At 47.9% G+C, this 24,527-nt stretch overlaps 1 protein-coding gene across 18 annotated transcripts in view; it reads left to right on the forward strand.

Moving 5' to 3' along the window:
• The window catches only part of LOC147430687 (uncharacterized), a 198,764-nt gene that overhangs the window by 121,865 nt on the left and 52,372 nt on the right, over positions 1 to 24,527 (forward strand). For 17 of the 18 annotated variants that reach the window (XR_015185642.1, XR_015185641.1, XR_015185643.1 and 14 more), the window contains 6 exons: positions 13,680 to 13,804; positions 13,943 to 14,206; positions 14,305 to 14,505; positions 14,604 to 14,996; positions 15,103 to 15,201; positions 16,246 to 17,319. Coding sequence is in view for 15 of the 18 variants with exons in the window: in XM_086493279.1 (XP_086349405.1) it covers positions 13,680 to 13,804; positions 13,943 to 14,206; positions 14,305 to 14,505; positions 14,604 to 14,996; positions 15,103 to 15,201; positions 16,246 to 17,319 (2,156 nt within the window). In the remaining 3 variants the exon portion in view is untranslated. The remainder of the gene's footprint in view (positions 1 to 13,679; positions 13,805 to 13,942; positions 14,207 to 14,304; positions 14,506 to 14,603; positions 14,997 to 15,102; positions 15,202 to 16,245; positions 17,320 to 24,527) is intronic. The other variant, XM_086493289.1, reaches the window with a different exon arrangement.

Genomic DNA, 24,527 nt, shown 5'->3' on the forward strand with positions numbered 1-24,527 from the left:
TCAAAAATGCGGAAACAGCGGGCCCGACAGATGAACCAAAGTGTCAAGCCACTGATGAGCTCCCAACACTCCTCTCTCTCACTGCACCACTCCTGTGGAGTAAGCTCTGTAGCGGGCTGGAGTGTAGGTCGCTCCCCCTGTATCACTATCATCCTGCTGGTGGAAGATAGCTCAAATTGAAGTGCCGGGCCCGTGAGAGTGGACCAAGCCGCTACCCCCCAAGTGTACTGTCTAGCCGTGGAGAGAGTAGGCATCAGCCAAAGAACTCGTAGCCACACCTGCTGGGCCGAGGGACAATCCCAAAGACAGTGACGTTGACTCTCCACCAACTGGTCACAGGCTGCACATGCGGCCGAAAGACCACTATGCACAAGCCAGCTCCCTATTCTTGTAGCTTTGTGTGCAACCAGCCACTGAAACAAGGTGACGTGCCTCGGCTGTCGGGAGTCCCAAAGCCTCTCCCAAAAGGCTGTCAAGAACTTGACCGTGAGGCCCTCCTCTTGCCAATGACGTGCTGTAGGGGGGCGGGCCTCTCTCTGTGCTGCAAGTATATGACGTCCAAGCCGAACACTGTACTGAAAGAAGGGGACTCTAGGGTGGTCTACAGAAGAGAAGGGGTCCCTCCAAAGCCACTCACCAGGATCCCACTGTACTCGTGCCAGTGGACAACACTCCCAAGCCCAAAGCCTCCAGTGTCCAGTCTCAAGAGCTCAAGAGCTGCTGGGTCAGGGTCTATAACGCAAGTCCTCCCACAGATGCCCACAACTCGGATCCTCTGGAAACAACACTCTGCTACCTGCGGGGCCTCTACTGCAACTCGCTGGAGTCGTCCCCCACCCTGAAGCTCGAAGAAAAGGGCTGGGACAGTCTCTGAGCAGGCCCTGACTGAAATGAGAACCTCCAGTCGTGTGAAGGCTCCCATCCACCGGGGTGCTACTGGCTCGAGAGGCGTGAGCCACTCAGCTGGAACTGACTTTGAGATGTCCTGACACATGCTCTGCACCCCTCGCATGCCCTGTAGCTGGAGACCCTGCACCTCCTCTGACAAACCTGTGAACTCTAGCCAGTCACCTAGAGAGCGCGCTGGACCTCCTGCCATGGGACCCCAGGAAACATGAGGCCGACTACCAACCAAGTGGCCTCTCTGAGTGCTAACCATGGGGTTCCAGACGAGGGGCTGCCGTAGGCGCTCCTCCGTGCACGTCGGCTGTCTCTGCTCCAGGCCATGCCGTAAGAGCTCCCAAGATCGAAGCAAACTCACGTCCCTCACCCTGAAGCTCGAAGAAAAGGGCTGGGACAGTCTTTGAGCAGGCCCTGACTGAAATGAGAGCCTCCAGTCATGTGAAGGCTCTCATCCACCGGGTGTTACTGGCTCGAGAGGTGTGAGCCACTCAGCTTGAACTGACTCTGAGATGTCCTAACACCTGCTCTGCACCCCTCTCATGCCCTGTAGCTGGAGACCCTGCACCTCCTCTGACAAACCTGCGAACTCTAGCCAGTCACCTAGAGAGCGTGCTGGACCTGTTGCCATGGGACCCCAGGAAACATGAGGCTGACTACCAACCAAGCGGCCTCTCTAAGTGCTAACCATGGGGTTCTAGACGAGGGGCTGCCGTAGGCGCTCTTCCGTGCACGTCGGCTGTCTCTGCTTCAGGCCACGCCGTAAGAGCTCCCAAGATCGAAGCAAACTCACAGCGAAGCGGTCCTTCAGTCTCCTGCTCAAACCAACTCGGCGCATCTCTGTAAAGATCCATCTGGTCGAAGGTTGCCAAGGGCCTCCTGAGTGAGGCACCCTGGCACGAAGCCTCTGCAGCAAGAACTCCTTCCAGGGCTCCTCACCTTGAAGATGTCCTCTGACTATGAACTTCCCAAGAAGGGCTCTGCTCTGCTGTGCTGGATCAATGATCCCAAGCCCTCCCTGAGAACAAGGAAGCGTAATGACCGACCAAGCCACCTTGGCTCGGGCTATCTGACTATCACGTCCTGACCAAAGGAAGTTCCTAATCAGCCTCTCTACCTGGTTGATACAAGAACTCGAGAAAATCCAGCAGGAAGTGATGTACCACATAGTCGCCAACAACACCTGGTTGGCAACTACTACTTTACCAGCCAGAGAAAGTCGTGCTGAGCTCCAATGTAACAGCTTTCTCTTGATGGACAGCAGAAGAGGAGCAATCTGTTGCTCGGGAGACGAGTCCAGACCAACTTGACAACCCAAGTACCGAATTGCAGTCCCTGGGGGAACCCACCTAAAACCCTCTCCTGGCATCCAATCTGGCACAGGAGCACTACCAACCGAGAAAGCCACTATCTTTCTCCAGTTGATCAGTGCTCCCGCTGCACAACAAAAAGTCTCCAAAGCCTGCTCACAACTGTGAAGATTGGCCTCCTGGCCATCCAAGTACAATGCTGAGTCATCGGCAAACTCAGCGTCTAGTAGCTCATCTCCCCAAATAGGGAGTGCTAAGCCGCGTGACCAACCTGCTGTGACACCAAAAATCTGCTCATCGCCTTCGCATAGAACAAAGAGAGAAAGGGGGCGAGGACAACCCTGTCTGACCGAGCGTGTAAGCATGAAGCGCTCACCTCTACCTCCTGCCAAGAGCACCTGACTGTGAGCGTGTCTGTACAAAGCTGACACCCCTCTGATCCAAGCATCTGAGAAGCCCATCCTGCGTAGAGTGCCCTCTAGAAAGTCCCAGTCAACTCTGTCGTATGTCTTCTCAAAATCGAGAAGAAGAATCACAAGGTCCTCACCACGGAGCCGTGCCAGGGCCTAAGCCTCCCAGAAAGTAAAGATGTTGTCAAGGATACTGCGTTCCTTGACAAAACCTATTTGAGTCCCATGTATAAGGCTCTCTAAAAGTGGCCGAATCCTCAAACTCAGAGCCTTGGCAAGAATTTTGTAGGTTGAGTTGAGGATGGTGATGGGGCGCCACTGTCGAATCTCATCCAAGGAGCCACCCTCCTTGGGAATGAGGTAGATCAGGCCCTCACTCATGCTGTCAGGCATCACTCCTGTGTGTAAAATGTACTGGAAAGCACGACAGAGATCTGGGCCAAGCAGGTCCCAGTACTTTAAGAAAAAGCTAGGAGTCAACCCATCCTCACCTGGACAGCTACCACGGGGGAGGGCCCTTAGAGCCGTGTGTAGCTTCTCCAGCTGGAGTGGAATCTCTAGCCTCTGGCGCATCTCCTCAGTCACAAGACATGGCATTTGTGCCCAAACCTGCTCCCTGCATGCATCCTGCTGCTCTGACTGGGGCTCAGCCGACAGTAACTCACGGTAAAAGTCAGTAGCAACTGCACGCATATCCTCGGGCTCACAAGCAACTGGCCCATCGGGCCTCCTCAATTGACTGGCCTTGGCATGCGAGTGCCGAGGTCCCCCTGTCTCAAAAAAGGTACCAGTCACTCTGTCACCCACCTGAGTCCATTGAGATGCCTGTCGGTGGAAGGCAAACTCATGAGGCCTCTCCTCTGTGCTAGCAAGCTCTTGTCGAGCTTGCTATAACTGCTCCTTGGATGCTGCTCCTGCATCCTCTTTAGTGAAGCAATGCCTCGTCTGAGACGCTGCTCTGCCTCTCTCGCTGCAGCCCGGCGAGCCAAGGACTCCTGAAGAAAAAAGTGGCTAAGCTGAGCTAGGCCTGAGGCCACTCTGTCTGCAAGCGAATCCTGGCTGTCCATACCCTCTGTCCAGAGAGCCTCTACCCTCTCTCTGACTGCCGAGTCCAACAAGACCCTCTCTGGGATGCGAAGCATCGTGCTCCCACTCCTCTGCCTGTCTGCCACTGTGAGGATCACTGGTGCATGGTCCGAGAAGGAGGTCCCTGCCAGGATGCCCACTGATCCCCCCAAGTCACTGAAGTGGTCACTAGTGTAGAAGCGATCTATCCGCGATAGATACACTCCTCTCACTCTGCGGTCCGATCTAGAGAAGGCAAGACTGTCTGCGGGCCTCACAAAACCAGAGTGTTGCCATATATCCGAGACCCTCAAAGTCATACACAACCTCTCCCAAGCTGCCAACTCGACTCCATTCACAGTAGCATGGCTGCCACCAATCCTGTAAGAAGGGTCCTCCAACATGTTGAAGTCCCCTCCTATACACCAATGATCAGCATGCGGCAAAGGCTCAACAATCTGTGACCAAAACTCTGCACGAGCACTCGCCACATTGGGCGCATAGATGTTCAGGAAACCCACAAGGACACCCTGAACATGCATAGTAATCCACTGAGCCCTGCCTGGCACAATAATCCCTCTGTCCACAATGGCCTGCTACAATGAGTCCGCAATAGTCATACATACCCCACCCTAGATGCCTCCAGGTTCAAAAGCAGCTGACCAAAAGGTATCATAATGTCCACGCAAAATGTGACCACATCGCCGAATGTAGCTCTCACACGAATGGTGCTCCTGAAACATAAGGAGATCAATCTCTCCTCCCACAAGGCAACGCTGAAGCTCCTTACGCAAGAGAGAGAAAACAGATGCTGCCGCAGCAGCAACACGGGCTATCTTCAAGGCTGGCTTGGATGGGGAGTAATCCACATCCGAGCGTCCTCTAGACAGGTGTGACTGCAGTGAGTGCCTAGCCCACAAGCCCAAGCAGAGCGAGCCGTGCGTAAAGCAACCTCCTCTGTCCAGGAGTCCTCATGAATGTAAACATAGCAAGGCAAACACTGCGTATCAGCAAAGAAGTACACCACAATGTGGCTACATCCTGCTGAGTCTGGGGGTGTCACCACAAAGTTGACCAATGGCCACAAAGTCTGCAACATTTGTGTAACTCCAAGTTCTCCCATGTGATGAGAGAACTCTAGGACTTGTGTATGAAACCATCCCAACACTGAGTCGAGAGACCACTCTGTCTCGGCCCTACCACAGAGGGGGAAGGAGAAACCAACTGCCGAGTCCAAGGCCTCTGTCCCCCTAGCGGCAAGGAACAAAGCATGGACCCTGAAGTAGGCTGCCTCATGGTCTGCTGCAGAATCGCCGAGAAAACGAGTGCACCCGTAGTCGAAGAAGTCCCAGCGGCGTCGGATGTCAATGCTCGTCAGACCCCGAGAGATAGCTGCAAGAGAAGATGTCTGAATCTGCAAAGGGGGCCGTAAGAAGGGCTGACCCTTTCTCGTATTACTGGTATCAAAGACACCGAAAATGTAGAAGACGAAGTGAAGGAACTCTTGCAGCGCGTGGGCATCCCGGAACCTATGCACACATGTGCTTGGAGAGTAGGAAAGAAGGGAGTGGATGGGAAGGGAAACGTCAAAGAGAGAGCACTTATTTTGCGTTTCCCGACTTTGGACACAAGGAAGGAATTCCTGAAGAAGAGACCAGCACTTAAAACTGGAATATTTATGGGGAATGACCTTACTTTAGCACATATGCAAGAGTTGATGCCAGAGATCAAGGCAGCAAGGGAGAAGGGGAAAATTGCCTTTTATAGAGGAGGGAAAGTAGTGGTTTTGGAAAGACGCACAACATGACGGTGCGAGACATATGGGACCACACTCCGGATGGCGGCATGGAATTGCAATGGATCATATAGGCTGGATGTGGGTGCTTTTGAGGATAGCTTCAGAGATAGAGAGATTGTCTTTTACTCAGAGACACATCAAAAATCTGGACAGTTGATGCCAAGTGTGATTGGCTATTTATGGGAGACTGCTTGTCGGCCAGACGCTAGATCCCAGCATGGGAGTCGAGGTTCAGGAGGGGTAGCAGTCTTATTCAAAGAGGAGTTGCAGCCGCTATTACAGATTGTCCGGAGAGATGACCAGGCGAGATACATGTGGGTGAGACTGAGAGCTGAGACAGGCAGATTCTTATACATTGCTATATGTTACTTTCCCCCTAGCACATCAGTCTATACCTCACCTAGAGGGCAATCCCCTTTCTCTATACTTGATGATGACATGTGGGAGTTCTCTAGAGATGGAGATATCATTCTCTTGGGAGAATTTAATGCCAGGACGGCCAACTCCCAAACGGTATTTTATGATACCTTGGAGGAGATGCTTAGAGAGATGGATATATCGGGGATGGGGCTTGACAGACACTCACAGGATAGAGAGCACACAGAGTATGGGAGATATCTCATGGAGATGACTACTACGCATAGTCTGGCCATACTTAATGGTCTAGAGATTTTTCCTTTATGTGGGGGATTCACATGCTTTCCACACAGACATGGAGCCTGTACAGTGGACTATGTCATGACTTCACCGAGCTTCATCTCTAATATTCAGGATCTCAGTGTGGGTCCTAGGCCTGTTGGAGTAGCAGTGGACCATGCTCTCCTGACTTTTTCATTCTCTTTCCAGTATAGTGCCTCTCAGACACCACGGAGGATTGCACACACACGGTATACTTTTACACCAGAGATGGACTGAGTTTATGTGGAAGAGATTTATAGACGGATGTGGGCAGCCGAGCTTGTATATACCGTGGAGGAGATCACCACTTTATTGACGGAGATCTTGCATGGGGCAGCAGTAGAGGCATACCCACACACAACCAGATCAGAGAAGACGTTCTGGGAACATGCCTCAGAATAGTTGGTATGATGAGGAGTGCAGAGAGATGAGAGTTCAGATTCAGAGCGAGCTTATACTTGGAGTCATTACATATAGACAGTCTCGGATTGCCCTTCGCCATTTAGTGCGACGAAAGAAGCGGGAAGCGGGCCTTGTTAGCCCAGATGGAACATGATTTGTATGAGCTCTTTTTGAGTCGAGATTCAGGTGAGGCCTCGCGTTTCTTCCATGAGCACTCACCTCCTCCAGTGATTACTTCTCCCGAGATTTGGGGTCAGTATGCAGCATCATTATATACAGTACCTGGGCAACCACCATTACCAGACCCTCTAGAGCCATGTCCAGCCACTAGTACCTTCTTTACCATTGAGATGGTGAAGAACGCCATTAACAGGATGAGGACTAGGCGAGCATATGATCATGATGGTTTGGTGGCAGAGCACTTGATACATGCTAGAGATTTACTGTCAGAGGTTCTTGCGTGGTTGTTTAACCGTGTCATGTGTGAGGGACTACCCGAGTCTTGGAGGTTATCTACAATTGTACCTCTCTTCAAGGCAGGGAACCCCACGGTGCCAGGGAACTACCGAACTATTATGATGGGGCACACATTGGCACGATTGTATGCATCCATTCTTGAACAGCAACTGAGTAAATGGGCAGAAAGTGAGGGCATACGAGCAGCAGGACAGGCTGGATTCAGGAGGGGTTTCTCCACTTTGGACCATATTATTACACTCAGAGCCATTATTGAGGAGGGTCGGGCTCATGGGAGACGGATGTATTGTTGCTTTGTGGACTTCCGCAAAGCATTTGACACAGTGCCGAGGGCCAGATTGATGCAGAGGTTACTGCATTTGGGAGTACCCACAGAGATCGTATGGGGGGATCATGGCTTTATACAGCTCAGTGACTTGCCAGGTATGCACCCTTGAGGGGATTTCTGACATTGTTCATTCCACTATTGGAGTGAAACAGGGGTGTCCTTTGTCCCCTACACTTTTTGGTATGTATGTAGATGACGTCTCTGACTACATTGACAGAGAGGGTGACAGAGGCGCTCAGCTAGCAGGGACATGGATCCCTTTATTATTATATGTTGATGATAGTGTTAATATCAGAGTCGCCAGAAGGCATGCAGAGACAGTTGGATGCATTGCACAACTTTGCAGAGGATAGTGGACTGTCTGTGAACCTTGGTAAAACCAAGGTTATGGTGTTTAACACATCACAGTGGGTCAAGAGATCGGCACCTACACTCGTATATGGTCAGGACACTGTGGAGTACGCAGATGAATATACATATCTGGGGGAGGTATTCACGGGACTGAGGTTTACTCTGAGGAGAGCAGCAGAGACTAGACTGTCCAAAGCCTATGCGGCCCTTGGAGGGCTAGAGAGGATGTGTTCGTAGGTTCAGTTTCAAGAACCACGAACAAAGCTATGGCTCTTTGATACTTTGGTTGCTTCAGCTATGGTTTATGGGGTCCAGGTTTGGGGACCATCTGTGAATCATGACAGTTGGAGGAACATGGAAAGACCCTTGGTATTTATGATATCCCGGATGATTAGAGCCAAGGCCTCTGTACCACATGCGATTATTCGAGCGGAGGTAGCCGCCCCTCGTATAGAGATTGAGGCTCTTACCAGATCAGTGTCCTTTATGCACAATCTATGGGATACACATAGAGGCAGATATACTAGATTGGCTCTTGAGTCCTCTAGATAGTTAGCGATGCAGGGAGACGCATCATGTTGGTATGCGCAGATGACCTCATGGTTTCGGAGGCATGGTCTCAGCATGGATAGATTGCCTCCTTTTCAGTATTCTCTGGATGCACCCGCGCTGCCAGTCACTCGGACGGAGATCACTAGACTCATTCGTCAGGATCTTATACAGTTGGACACCAGGAGGACATGGGTAGAGCCGATGCAGGAGTTGGGCACGAAGATGGCTTTCTACAAAGAGCATCTTCTCCAACTTTCGGGAGATGGGTTTGTGACTCGTCCAAGCTACATGGACACTCATTTGTCTCATGGTCTACGATGTGCTATTGGTCAGATTCGCACATCCTCACACCAGCTAGAGACTGAGACGGGTAGATTCAGAGGGATACCACCGGAGTCTAGGATATGCCAACTATGCGGTAGAGAGCCAGAGACAGAGCTACACTACATATGCCACTGCACTGTGTATTATGAGATACGAGGGCGCTTCCATTGCTTATTCAGGGAGGGTTTTGGACCCCTAGCTAGAGTCATGAGGTACCAGGATCAGAGATTCCTTGGCTTATATCTACTTGAGTTACACTGACATAGAGATAGTCTGGTGAGAAGACATGGAGTACGACAGTCACAGAGACAGATCACAGACTTCTTTGGATCGAGGGAGCCAAGAGACCAACCACCAGCACGGGGTGGTACCCGCATTCATACCAGAGGCACCCTCATTGACAGGGCGACTGAGCTAGGGAGATCGAGACGACCACGACCGAGACACAAGAGCACACTCCATCGGCGGAGACTCCAGCAGACGATCAGAGGCATTCTTGCACGACACCCAGATTTTCATTGAGGGGTATTCTACATTTTCACATTTCACATTTCACACTTCATTTTCAAGTTTCATTTTTACTTTCAGTACTTTTTGTACTTGTACTTCAGACATTGTATTAGACTCACCACTTTGTATCTGATGGTCTCATAGGTCATTTTGGCCTTTTGAAGACGTTAATATATCATTTCATTTCATTTCATTTCTCGCTAGGCGACTTGTGGTGCAGGTCGCAACCTCCTCCATGGACAGGCCTTCGGTAGATGTCCCATCTGTCGGCAGATGAAGCACTGGTTCGGGAGGCCCGAGTTCTCCACACTGTCGAAACCAACCCCCACTCACCCGAGGTAAAAGGATAACCTTCGGGAGCGTGTGGGTATCTCTGACCAAAACTCAAACTGAGGGAATGCTAGCCGCCTTGGCAGCTTTTGATGCTGCCGTACGAGGTGTCTCCAGGACAGTCCCAATGGCGGAACCGATCGTGGAAAGAAGTGGTAAGTACTCGCTCCGTAAATCCGGAAAGCAGACTGAGATGGGGATGTTTGCCTCCTCTACTAGAACATCCGAAGCTGGGTCAAAACCATGTCGCCACTGTCGAAAGTGGGCACGGGATGCTCGGATGGCCAGTGGACTCATAGCTATGACCTTGGACGCCATCTCGGAGGACTCAAACTCGATCTAATAGTAACCCCGTCCGAGAATCTGGAGATCCAAGATCTTGCCCACGTCTGCGAGAAGGCGAGCCTGGAGAAGGTCTCGCAGCTCTCCTCTGCTAGGTCGGGTACCGAGAATCTTGCAGATGACCGAGGTCGCCTGCAATCGCTCTACCTCTGTGGCAAGGCTCGCTTGCTCTGTGGCGAGAGAGCAAGTCGAATGGTGGGTTCAGCGGGGTCGGGCGAGGGGGCTTCTTGCGAGTCCCTCTGTGGCGAAGCTGGAGCCTCCATCTGTGTCTACTGCTGTGGCGTAAGAAGGGGACGACGGGAGGGTGTTGCAATTGGGCGCGCCGAACACTGCTCCAAGGAATTGAACAAGTGCCGAAAGTGCCGAATTGCAAGGAGTTGCCGAGGAGGAGCGAAACTAGCACAAGGGAGAGGGTTGCGGGGGTTGAGGGCGGGCGGACGGGCAGGAGCAGGGGCAGCGCGAGGGGGGGCAGCGGGGGCTGAGGGCAGGTAGGGGGGAGGGAGGCAGCCAGCGGGAGGATCATGCAGCGCTAGGGGGAGGGGGGAGCGATGGCGTAGCGTGGACTACACAGCAGCAGCGAGCGCGCGTTCTTCACTTTCGTTCCAAGATTTGTTTACAAGACTTCATCAGGCTTAGTATGGTTTCATTCCTCGTCGTCAAATCATGGACAATTTGGCCAATCCTATGACTGGCATGGAATATGCTAAGTGTACGCAACAAGATGTGCTGGTCATGCAAGTTGATATTGAAAAGGCCTTTGACACTGTGCACTGGGACTTCATTGCTGCCACAATGAGATGTCTAGGATTTGGTCCTAAGTTGGCCATTTTGGTTTATTTCTTGTATGATTGTAGTACGTCTTCGAGAATCCTGGACGGGGAATTGACCGAATCGTGGCTGCTTGGTTGTTCGGTTAGGGAAGGTTGCCCTATTTGTGCTTTGCTGTATGCAATTGCTTCTCATCCTTTGTTGATGTATCTTGATCACTTGACCTCTGCGCAGCGTCTTCATGGTTTGCAGCTACCATCGGGTCATACTTTTATTGGGCAGGCTTATGCAGACGACTCGCTATTTATGCCCCGCAATCAGCAAAACGATGTTCAAGAGATTATGAACTCTTTGGAATTGTTTGCGCTTGTGGCTGGTCGTAAAGTCAATTTCCGTAAATCAAAGCTTCTGCCGCTTCGTTCTTGTGATCGGCATGCTCCGTTGTGGCCAAGAGAGATTGTTCTTCCAAATGTAATCACTAGGCATTTGGGTTATCCAATTGGATGGAATGTTACTCACACGTAGAAAGTGGATTGGGTTATGAATCGCTTGAATGTTAAATTGCATTACTGGAAGCTTTCTACCTGGCCGCTACATGTTCGCTTGCGAATTGTTCAGAGTATCCTCATGGCATATGTTCAATTCTTTTTGCCATTGTTGCATTGGCCTCGTCATTGTCTTGACTCTCTCATGTCGGCCATTTTGTCTCATTTGTGGAGAACGCGTGCTCACAAAAAAGGTTTGCGCTTGATATCGATGGCAAAACTTTGTACACCAAAGCGCTTTGGTGGTTTGAATATTTTGGACCCGCGTAGGATGTCATTGCTAGGAAGGCTATGCTTTTGCCTACACTTGTGCAACAATCTCAGCCTTGGACTCTTATGTTTGCACACTTGAGTCAGCATGTGGTTACATCCTCATTTGGTCACTGGCAATCATCCATGTGGGAGGCAGTATTTGGTAAGATGGATGGTCATATTCTTGGATGCCCACTTTCTTCCACCTTGCTTTCTGCATACAAATAGGTTACGATTTATCTTTCATGGAATGCTCGGAGGGAAGAAACTCACTTCGTGCGGAGAGCCTTCATTGGAGTCGTGCGTTTTCTCTTACTTTGGTCGACCGCTCGCCTCGCTAGGCGTATTTCCTCTCCTGCCGTGGCATTTGAGTGGTTGAGGATGTGGTGGATGCAGCTGGTTTCACTTTCGAGTTTCCATTTGCCGCTCGCCGCTTTGGATTGGGCATGCACTATCGCCAGTTTTGGAGAGAAATACAGCAAATGTTGACAGGTTTCTTACCTGTTTCACTTTTGGCTGATGGTGATCGCATGTTTGACTGGAAGCTTGGGGAAATGCCATTTCAAGATATTTCTACTGGCCGGGCATATGCTCTTCTTCTGCCTCGTCCATGGATTGCTGATCATTGCAACGCTATTTGGCACATGCATAAATCAGATATTTGGTGGCGCAGGATTATATCTGTAATATGGGAAAGCCGTTTGCCGTTGAAAGAGCATTTGTTTCTTTGGCGGTGTTTACTTGGTGTGCTCCCAGTGTGTACCTTTCTTAGGATGCGCTGTATCCGCCCTTCATCGTGTGTCCGTTGCTTATCTGCCGAGGAGGATGTTTGTCACCTCTTGTGGGATTGCTCTGTCACTCGAGAATTCCTTCGTCGGGTATCTGCGTGTATGCGGCTACGTTTTCCCACGACGGTCTTCCATAAGCGGTTTTGGGTTTTTGGTATCTTCTCACCGGCATTGCAGTGCTTTGCAGCCTTCTTCATGTGGGTCAGGTTTTGGGCATACTGGAGCCTGTGGTGACAAGCGTAATGGCTATATGTTCCATCGCATTCATACGGATCCCCTACCTTTCTTCAAGATTTCCCTTCGGCAGTCTTTGCGGTTCGCCTTGGAAGTTGGTGATATCACGGCAGAGATACATCAGCTTTCTTATGAATGCTTTTAGATATTTTGTACAGCCGAACATTGTTGTGTTCCTTTCCTTGTACATCTTTTTGGTGGGTTTTCCTCTCTTTGAGGTTTCCCACAGATAGTTAAATCAAATTGATTTTTTTTTTTAAAAGTGTGTGTGTGTGTGTGTGTGTGTGTGCACGCGCGCACATTCGCGGGCGTGTGCGAGCGCATGGGAATAAGAGGGAAATGACATAACCTTTATCACCATAGTGTGGTAGACTGTTTATCCCATTTTCCTCTCAAGTATCAGGTCTTGAAGTTGACACTCATTATATAGGTCTTTGAGATCTCGTAGAATCATTTTTTTAATGTTACGTCCTCTTCTTCTTCTTCTTTTGTAGTAATGCTAGTCTACCCAAGTTTTTGATATACTTCAAAAAAGGCATTGGGTCAGATTGTAGATATCCTGGTGATCCAAACCACTCAGCTGTGTTCAACTCTTGTTTTCAATGAGCGGTCTCTCCTCTGCGCATTTGTGGTGCATAATCTGTAAGAGATTTCATCCACAGCAGCATCGAGATTCACAGTCTTTGCCTTGCAATCTAGGACTCTAATTGTCTAATATCTAGAAGCCTCAATATCCTCCTCTATGGTTTCCATAGCTAATTCAACCTTGCCTTTGTGTCCAATCTTTGAAATAAAGGCTACTTATGTCAGTCCGTCTCCAAGTCACCGGGAGTTTCAATAAGACTAAACTGACGCTATACAAATGATCGTTTTCAATCTGTCTTGTTTGATCAAATCAAAATTCTATCTTTGAGAGCAACTCTCCTCTCTTTGACACCCTGTGGGGATACACCAATGTCATCTGTAGGTGACTCATCAGATAGGGGGATAGTGCTCTGCCATGTCAACACTGCTCTAAATGGTCCAGCATGCCATCTCCTGCCTAATAGCTATTAACTTACAATACTCATTCATGCCTTAGTCAGTTTAGGTATTATGTACACTTACATATGTTGCATGTTCAAATATTTTGTACTTGTCTGCACAAATAAAAGAAGGTCGATCATGCACCCTTTTTTTGGTAATTTGTTCCCATTATAATGAGCTGTGTTTTGGCTGCAAGTGGAAAAGGCAGGTCTTAGCTGGAATATCCTGCCCATGTGTCAATTGAAAGGAGATATTATGAAGCCCTAATGCGCTCTAGGTCCTTTTGCAGGACGTCGTCGGCAGGGCATGCCTAAAGAATCTTTTTTATCTAAAGACGAGAAGGGAGCCCTTGCCAGCAAAGTTAATAGTGATGGCCAATATTCTCTTTCTATGGTTCAAAATCATTACAAAATGGTATGAATGTTTTCAATAGATATTGGACTGTCTCCATGCAGCAAGTTTCTTTCAGTTAATGAGTTGCATCAGCCCAAGTAAACTTCAGGTTACTAATTTGCACCCTTCTCTATGTGGGTTCTCTCCTCATTTTTGCAGAAAGAGCTAAAAGATGCTTTACTTACAGCTGATTACTTCAACAACCCTTTGGAACAGTTGCAGCTTGAAAATATTTTTCAATCTCTTAGACAATCTCAATATATGGAGTTATTTCCTGACATGTTAGTTTCTGAGGTGTATTCCAAAGCGAAATTGACTCGGCCCTTTGAGAAACTGATTTATGATGATATGGAAGACTGCATTTTATGTGTACTTTATGCAACTGATGGCATGTACAACTGGAACTACTCTGTCCCTTGTCAGGTATCTTTGTCTCTCTTTTACATTCTTCTATGTCTGACTACTTTAAATGGTCTTCAATAGCCTCATTACACTGGATTTGTGAAAAATATGTTTTTCAGATACCGTTCGGCGATTTCTGTGACAAACATCAAGATTTATCATCTTTTACGGCTGTCCCAATGTCTTATGAGATAGAGGAGCACAAAAGCCATTTGATTGAAAATAGATTCTTCTATCTGTCAGCAAGCAGCAGCTTTTTCTCATGTGGACTTCCATCAGTAGGTGAAACAGTGAGACAACCACAAGGAACCCTTCATGTGGTAACTTAAGATGTTTTGGAGCTGGTTTGTTTTTGACTCATGTACATTATGCTATAGTTTCAGCCAATGCTAATATACTCCCTTTGCTGACACTAAAGGACGGAAGTACCTTTATCTTGCGTTCCAACAAAAGGGATAACAAAATAACCATGGATCTGACTGCTTGCTTTGGAGACGGGCTTATTGCCTGCTTCTTTCCTGTCGAAAATGAGTCGATCAATGTGCAACTTTCAAATTTGGATGGGACTATCATTGAAATGAATGGTAGTGGTGTTCTGGACATGTATAAGAGTTACACAAATGATGAGGTTGATGTAACTTGTCAGCAGCAGGGTGATATGGCGCATAAGCAGAGTAAGTGTATTGACAGTTCTAGCAACTTTGGTGATTTTTCAAGCTGCTTAGCTAAAGAAGACGAAGAAGGTGATATCTGGCGCTGCATTCTTCCTTCTGGAACTGTTCTTTGTGGTAAAAAAAGTGGAGAAGTAGCGGTCAGTATCTTTATATCTGAACACTTCAACCCACAAGTTTTGGTGTACAAAGTAAGGACTTTGTGTAACGTCAAATGTGCTTTAGAAACTTTTATTGCTGCTTCAGGCTCTGTTTCGTGACGGTAATATCAGTCACTACAGAAGGACTAAACCAGACTGCTATCGATGGATTACAGTAAACTCTTTAGGGTACCAAGTGCTCCAGGTAAAATTTCTCAATTGAGTACAAAATTTAATTATTGAAATGTTTCTTGTATCCTCACACAAAGATTTCATCATCATTTATTTTCTAACCATATTGAATTGGAATTTTGCATAAAAGCTTTGTCCGTGTGCATGTGTGTGTGTTTGTTTTCCGTGGTAAAAGACACTCAATGCACATGATGGGCTGAACATGTGGTATGGAAGGTGTATATTATGCTGCTCATAGATTTTATGAGGTTTTTTGCTCCGAGCCATGATCTGAGTAGATGCTTTTGGAACAATCGGGGACACAGATGACATGTAACGCCTTAGACACCCATTAGGGATTATCAAAGTTTGGTTCGTCATAAACGCCCGGTAAGGGTAGAGGTTTTTGGTTTTCTAAATGTCTGGGTGCTGCCTTGCCCCAAATAGCTTCTAGCTTGGCAGTACACCCATCCTAGCATCATTTTAAACGCGTTATATGTTTTGCAGAATATGGGTATTACCTAATGGTGTTCAAGTTTTTCAAGTGCTAAAACGATCAGGTGTTGCAAACTTTGGAGCTTCATAGTCATATTCTTTGACCACCTGTCAGAAGCCGTTACAAAATCAAGGGAGAAAAGATTTATTCGAATGAGAACGTGAGTGCCGCCCAGGCTTCACTCCCAACTTGGCTCACAATCTCAGGAGAGACAAAGTTTTTCTTTGGCCCATTGTCAAAGAATATCAAGGCCTTCTTTTTTCCACAAGCTCTACATATCTGAGGACCTGTCGTCTTCTGCTTGCACCCAATCATATCCGATATTAGCCCATGGTTACTGGCCAAGCTGTAGTCTTGCCCTTCTTTGCTTTGGGTTCCTCGCCTGCCTTTGATGTCTCTGCTTTATCCCTGTAATCCTTAGTAGGACATTCTGTTAGCTTAGTCTACTATGAATTTTCTTCTTGTTGGAGGTTTTAGTTTATTGGTTTATTAAATTAGGTAAATTAGATGTAGAAGACTACTTTTATAGCTTGTTGTTTGCTATTAATTTTGCATGTGACATTTAATGTGGCTGAAACATAGGAACCTCAAGAAGCTAGCCATCTGCAGCAATCTGTAAATCAGTCTGAGACAGTGCTGAAGGCTGAGGTCAAAGTACTTGACGACAAAAAAGTTGGCTCTAAAACTGTTAAAGACACTAAACAGGCGAAAAAGGATGAATCTGGAGAACTTCCACCTTCAAAGAGTGTGCAAGGTAAGAAAAGCAATGTTATAACAGAATTGGAAGGAATGAAAACCATCAATACACCAGCTCAAGAAAGTGAAAGCAGACCCACTACTGATCTGATGGAAAACAAGGTTCTAAACCCGTCTGAAAAGGATTATCCAAAAATAGTTTCCGACGATCCTACAAAACCTTTCTTACTTTTGCTACCAAGAAAGAGGATAGTGCACATCATAGATACACAAACAAATTGCCATATAGAAAGCCGGGAAGACCTGGTAACAATAGTGCAGACTCCTGAAGGGGAGTCTATTGCTCAGCATTCAGATGGGACACAAATGTACACAGGACATCCAGAGCGTCAAATGTCTGCTATCTGCACAAAACCAGACACTGCAAAAGATAGCTGCACTCAATGTACCTCTACTTTCAAAAAGAATGAATCAATTATCGATCAGGCTATTATTGGGAATGTATCAGAAAACATGCACAATGTTTTGGATGAGGCTTCAATCACCAACTCTTGCAGCCTCAAAAATAATGTGGCTAATTCTTCAGCCGCATCTCCCGATATACCTGGACTCAGTTCTGGTGTTGATTGGCAAGTTCAAAACGAAAAGTACCCCACTGTTTGGTCAGAAGGAGATAAAATCAATGTAAATATCACTACCCAGCAGGATCGTTATGTTCTAAGCTACTGCAAATCAACTGGTACATTACACCTGTTGCTACCAAGTGGCCAGTGTATGTATACTCTTGGTAACTCTGTCTTTCTAGATAGCTTAAATGCAAGAAACGACACCTCTATAAGTGACAATCCAGCTAACGACGTGGAAGGACTTGAGACCTGGGAGCGGCATCACATTGGTAGCAAATCTTTCACTCAGCAGCCACATCACCATAAAACCAAAGGCTTTTATGAATTTAATCTGGTAAGGCATTTTTTGACGCTTTTGTATTTTTTCACAGTGAATACAAATAAATATCAGCGAGAGCCGTATATATGCGCCCCCCCCCCCCCTCTTACTTTTGGCATGTTGTTAGTGAGCAGAGCTTCTAGCATTTGGGCACACCCTCTCCAGAATTTCCCTAGAGACAGATATGCTCGGCTAGCCCTTGAGTCATCTCGACAGCTAGTGCTACAAGGGGACACAGCATGTTGGTATGGGCAGATGACATCATTGTTTCAGTCTTCAGCATGGATAGACTGCCTCCATTCTAGTACTCCTTGGATGCACCTTCCCTTTTTCTCACACGGACAGAGATCACTAGACTTATATGTCAGGATTTGATTCTCTAGATACTAGAAGCACATGGATACAGCCGGTACAAGAGTTGGGGCACGAAGATGGCTTTCTATAGAGAGCATCTCCTCCAACTAACAGAAGATGGATATGTGATGAGACCGGCCTATATGGACACTCATTATCCTATGGGATATGGAGACGCCTAGTACAACTATTTACCATTGACGAAGCTCTTCAGCGACCGATGTAATACTTTCTCGGACAACGCCCGACGCCGGTCATCCTCGGGCATGGATGATGATGGTGATGATTTGAGTTTGACGATCTTAGTCTTTTAGTTTAGTCTTTCACTCTACTTCATTTTATTTTATTTTATTTTCGTAACGAGACATTGGATTAGATCCACAAGGATTGTATCAGTTTGGTCTCATAGGTCATTTTGGCCTTTTGAAGACGTTTAATATAACATTTCATTTCATACTCTGTAGTGGTTTTGTATGCAGCCTCTCTCTCTCTCTCTCTGTATTTAGTTTTTCGCATTTATTTTCACACTTTCACACTTTTCAGACATTGTAACAGATTCACCACTTTTGTATCAGTTTGGTCTCATAGGTCACTCTGGCCTTTTGAAGACGTTAATACAACATTTCATTTCATTTCATTTCTCTCTCGAACGACAAAACATAGAAGCAATCTCCCCTACAAAGGACCTTGCACAGGACACGGAAGCCGTCAATGTCTCACCTGTTTGCAAGTCGCGAGCAAAGGCAACCTTCATGCTCACGAACAAGCGGATGGCGCAGATGGAGAGGGAAATGAAGGAGTGGAAAACAGAGATGGAAGGATGGTGGAAGGAGAAGGCCAACCTCCTTCAGATGGTCTTCAATGAAGACGCGCACAATGGAAGAAGGAGAAAGAGAGCCTTAACGCAAAAATAGACACTCAAAGAAGAAGTCTCAGCATTCAAACAGGAGAACCCCAACGCCGAGATACGAACAATAAAAAAAAAAGTCTCAGCCCTTAAACAGGAGCTTGCTGATAGAGTAAGCAGTGGACTAGAGGAAGGCGAATTTCAGCCCTCGGTAATAGATGAAATCAAGGAAATCAAGGAACAGGTAAGGCTGATCACTGAGGAAGAGAAACTGAGTGTGGCAAAGACATCTTCATGGGCGGAGATGATAACAAGGACACAGAAAAAGGCGGACAAGGCCGAAAAATGGATTGAGGTCGCCAAGAAAGGGAAAGGTCAAGAAACTCGTTGTACACCGACGCTTATCAACATGACCCTCGAAGAGGAACAAAGAAGGCGGATGAGAGCACTGCATGTGAGAGTGACCGGTCTCAAGGACATAAACAATGTGGAGAAAGAGGTCACAAGCCTTACATCCATGATGGGGATGAAGAAGCCTTTGCACACAAAGTCATGGAGGGTAGGTAAGAAAAGTGATGGCATGGGAGAGTCTTCAAAGGGGAGAGCTCTCATACTACGCTTCCCCTCGTTGGAAGAGAAGAAGGAATTCGTGAGGAAGAGGCCTACTCTCAAAAAGATAGGTATTTTGCTCGTTGATGACCTGACTCTCTCACAGCTCTCACATATGAGAGAGGTAATGCCAGAGATTACAACGGCAAGGGTGAAGGGAAAGATAGCCTTCTACAGAGATGGACGGGTAGTGATTTTAGAGCGGCGCACTGCATGACGGTGCGAGACCTATGGGACCACACTGAAGATGGCTACCTGGAATTGTAATGGGTCTATGAGGTTGGACGTGGGTGCATTTGAGGACAATTTCAAAGACAAGGATATTGTATTCTTCTCAGAGACTTATCAGGCCCCTGGACAGGTGATGCCACATGTTGTGGGATACAGATGGGAGAGAGCTCACAGGACAAATGCGAGATCTGAGCATGGGAGTAGAGGTTCAGGAGTAGCAGCAGTGCTATTCAGAGAGGAACTACAACCATTACTGCATATTGTAGGAAGAGATGATCATGCTAGATATATGTGGGTGAGACTGAGAGCTGACAGAGGTCGATTCCTATATATTGCCATATGTTACTTTCCTCCCAGTACATAGTGTATGCTGCATCCAGAGGCCAGTCGCCTTTCTCTATACTAGATGATGACATATGGGAGTTTTCTAGGGATGGTGATATCATTCTCCTAGGGGACTTCAATGTCCGAATGCGCAATTTCGCAGATAGTCTTCTATGACACTTCAGATGAGATGCTTAGAGAGCTGGATGTGGGTGAGTTGGGACTTGATAGATGCTCAGATGACAGAGAGCATACGGAGTATGGAAGATACCTCATGGAAATGACGACTACACATGGATTAGCCATACTTAATGGTTTACAACGATTTCCTGGAGCAGCCGGTTTCACATGCTTTCCACACAGACATGGGGCCAGTACAGTGGATATGTTATGACACAACCGAGCTTTGTCCCCTGCATTCAAGATTTCACAGTGGGAGCCAGGCCAGTGGGCATAGCAGTAGATCATGCTCTCTTGACACTGTCTGTTAAATTTCAGTATAGTACAACCCAGACATCAGGAGGTAGGTCACACACCCGCTATACATTTACACCAGAGACCGATTTCGTTTATACAGAGGAGATCTGGGACCGTCTATTGGAAGGCACAGCTGGCCAAATGGTACAGGCCTCTCAATGTAGGAGTGCACCACTTTACTGACTGAGACACTGCATGGGGTTGCATCAGTGGCATACCCACACACTCAGCCGGGCAAGAGACGACATTCTGGGAGCATGCCCCAGAATAGTTGGTATGATGAGGAGTGCAGAGAGATGAGAGCCCAGCTTCAGAGCGATCTTCTTTTAGGGGTCATCACCTACAGACAGTCTCGGATTGCTTCCGACGCCTTGTGCGACAAAAGAAGCAAGCTTACCTAGCTGAGATGGAGCGAGACTTATATCAGATGTTCTTGAGTAGGGACTCAGGAGAGGCATGGCGACTCTTCCATGAGCAGTCCCCTCCCCCAATGATTACTTCACCTGATGTGTGGCGCCAATATGTGACATCATTATATACGGTTCCTGGACAGGAACCCCTTTGAGACCCTACCAAGCCTTGCCCAACTACGAGCACTTTCTTTACATCTGAGATGGTACAAACGGCCATCGACAGGATGAGGACCGGGAAGGCATATGATCATGACGGTCTAGTAGTGGAGCACTTTATACATGCCAGGGATATGTTGATGGAGGTTCTCGCAGTGTTGTTCAATCGTGCCATGTGTGAGGGGTTACCTGAGGCTTGGAGGTTGTCTAATATTGTGTCCATCTTCAAGGCTAGTGACCCTTTAGAGCCTGGGAACTACCGCACTATTATGGTTGGACACACATTGGCACTGTTGTATGCATTTATTCTGGAGCAACACTTGCGTAATTGGGCAGAGGGCAAGGGTGTACGAGCAAAAGGTCAAGCCGGCTCTAGGAGGGGTTTCTCTACTCTTGATCATATTCTGACACTCAGGGCCATCATTGAGGAGGGCAGAGCACATGGGAGACGGATCTATTGTAGCTTTGTGGATTTTCACACAGCATTTGACATGGTACCAAGAGCTCGATTGATGCGCAGACTACAGGAGATGTGGGTGCCCATAGAGGTGATTTGGGGGATTATGGCTTTGTACAGATCAGTGATGGGACATGTACACACTCCGGAAGGGGTATCTGATTTAGTTCACTCTACTATTGGAGTGAAACAGGGCTGCCCATTGTCTCCTACTCTATTTGGTATGTATGTTGATGAGGTGTCTGATTACATTGACAGAGAGGGTGACAAGGGTGCCTAGCTGGCTAGGACGTGGATTCCATTGTTGCTATATGCTGATGATATTGTGCTGATATCTGACTCACCAGAAGGTATGCAACAACATATGGATGCACTACGCAGTTTTGCAGAGGATAGTGGATTGTGTGTAAACCTAGGTAAAACCAAGGTTATGGTGTTTAACACCACACCGCAATGGGTCAAGAGATCAGTACCTACTTTCAAATACGGTCAGGAGCTTGTGGAGTATACATATGCATACACTTACCTAGGGGTAGTCTTTACTGGGCCGAGATTTTCTTTGAGAAGAGCGGCAGAGACTAGACTAACTAGAGCTGGTGCGGCTCTGGGAGGAATGGAGAGGATGTGTTCGCAGATTCAGTTCCAGGAACCTAGGACAAAGTTATGGCTCTTTGATACTTTGGTTGCCTCTACTATGTTATATGGGGTGTAGGTTTGGGGACCTTCTGTAGGCCAGGATGGTTGGAGGCATATGGAGAAGCCCCTGTTATCTATGATCTCCTGGCTGATTAGAGCCAAGGCTTCCGTACCGCATGATATCATTCGAGCGGAATTAGCTGCCCCCCTATGGAGATTGAAGGGCTTACCAGACCACTCTCCTTTGTACACAGTCTGTGGGATACTACCAGAGACAGATATGCCAAGGTGGCTCTAGAGTCCTCTATACAATTAGCTCTTAATGGGGATACATCATGCTGGTATGCACAGATGGCATCATGGTTTCAGACACATGGTTTCACCATGGATAGAATTCCTCCTTTTCAATACTCTCTACAGGCACCCTTGAGGTCTCTGACGCGGGTAGAGATTAATAGACTCATTCATCAGGATTTGATCCAGCTGGATACGAGGAGGACATGGATAGAGCCGATACAGGAGTTGGGCACAAAGATGGCTTTCTATAGAGAGCATCTTCTCCACCTCACGGGGGATGGGTTTGTGATTCGACCTAGCTATATGGACACGCATCTTTCTCATGCTTTGCATTGTGCCATTGGCCAGATACGCACGTCCTCACATCAGCTCGAGATTGAGACTGATAGATTCAGAGGGACACCAGCAGATAGCAGGATATGCCACTTATGCCATCTAGAGCCAGAGACAGAGGTACATTACATATGTCATTGCACAGTGTACTATGAGATACGAGGCCGTTTTCATTGTCTATTCAGAGAAGGTTTGGGCCGTCTATCTAGGGTCATGAGTTATGAGGATCAGAGATGTCTTGGGCTATATCTACTTGGGTTACACAGGCATAGAGAAACTTTACTGAGGAGAGCTGAAGAGAGACAACCCCAAAGACAAATCACAGATTTCTTTACACTAGATATTGTACACCCAGAAGAACAGACAGAGGAGCAGCCAATAGTGGAGAGGTATGCCCGCACTACCGCATTTTCATAGACTGAGCATTGGAGCTAGGGAGATCTAGACGACCCCGATGGAGAAGAGGAGCTACACAGTTTGAAGGAGGCTACAGCAAAGGATTCGAGCCATACTTTTTCGTCGTCCAGAGTGCAGATGAAGATGAATCTCTATGAAGATGGATCTCTACTTCCCTCCCATATTGTCTACACATTGTACTGCTTAGTTCACACATTTCACGCCTTTCACCTTTCACACCTATCAGCTTAGTTTAGGATTCCGCAGTATTTATATTTTGTTATCCTAGTTTAATTTATTTTGTTAATCTGACTTTGAATCAGATACACCGCATTGTAACTTTCTGGTCTCATAGGTCACTTTGGCCTTTTGAAGACGTTAATATAACATTTCATTTCATCTCTCTCTCTCTCTCTCTCTCTCTCTCTCTCTCTCTCTCTCTCTCTCTCTCTCTCTCTCTCTCTCTCTCTCTCTCTCTCTCTCTCTCTCTCTCTCTGCCCCGCTGTGCTGCCCTGCGCGCTGCTGCCCCCTCGCCTTGCTCGCTGCCCCCCGCATCTGCCCCTGCCCCGCTGTGCTGCCCTGCGCGCTGCTGAGCCTCTCTCTGTGTTGCTCGCTGCCGCGTTGTGCTGCTGCCTGGCTGGCGCCCTGCCCCCCCGCCTCTGCCCTCGCGCCGGCCGCCCTACACCCCTGCCTTTGCCCCGCGCGCCCGTCGTCTTGCACCCCCGCCGCCCTGCCCTGCTCGCGCGCTGCACGTTGCCCTAGCCCCCCAACCTCTACACGTAGCATGTCTCCCCCCCCTTTCCTACGCGTAGCATGTCTTGCCCCCCCCCCCCCACACCTCCCCCCCTTTTTTCTTTCACGCGTAGGACGTCCATCCTCTACGCGTAGGACGTCTTTTAAAAAAAAATAAAAATAAATTTTTGCCCCCGCCCCCCTTATGGCCTTTTGAGGACTTTAGTATAACATTTCATTTCATTTCTACCCCCCTTCCCCCCCCCCTCTCTCCTTCACTTTTGTTTTCGAGGCGCGCGTGCACACACACACAGCTGAACATATTGAGGGCACTGGGCCACATCGCCTCGCGCTCCGCCACTCGTCGCGATCGCCGCCAATGTGGGTGCACACGTACATCCAGTGTTGCGCCCGCTGCTAGAGTGGGTACACGCGCGCATCTAACCCCCTTGCGGATGGCGATCAAACATGAGGAAAACGAACGAAAAAGCCGACCCCCTAGAGGATGCCATTCAAAAATGCAAAGAGGAAATGACGGAGACCATCACCAAGATGAACCGCAATCTCTTGGGCACAATAAATATTGTCGAAGGACGTGTGCTGATCCAAGAGAGCAAGATAAGCATGCTGGAAGACTGAGTGACGACCCAAGAGGAAGAGATCACGTCACTCAAGAAAGAACTCGCCGAAGCCCGATCAAGAAACACACTGGAAGAGGGCGAACTGCAACCCTCAGTAATTGAAGAAATCAACACGATCAAGGAACAAGTACGGGCCATCAAAGAGGGAGAAGAACAGCACAAAGAAATGACGACTTCTTGGGTGGATGTTCTTACCAAAACCCAACAGAAGGCAGACGAAGCCGAGAAATGGATCAAAGTGGCCAAGAAAGGAAAAGACAAGGAGATAACGCCCACGTCCACACCCAACAACATCATTAACCAGATACTAGAGGAGGAGC

Source organism: Adiantum capillus-veneris, chromosome 21, assembly GCF_014529385.1.
Source record: "Adiantum capillus-veneris isolate H3 chromosome 21, ASM1452938v2, whole genome shotgun sequence".
Taxonomy (NCBI): Eukaryota; Viridiplantae; Streptophyta; class Polypodiopsida; order Polypodiales; family Pteridaceae; genus Adiantum; species Adiantum capillus-veneris.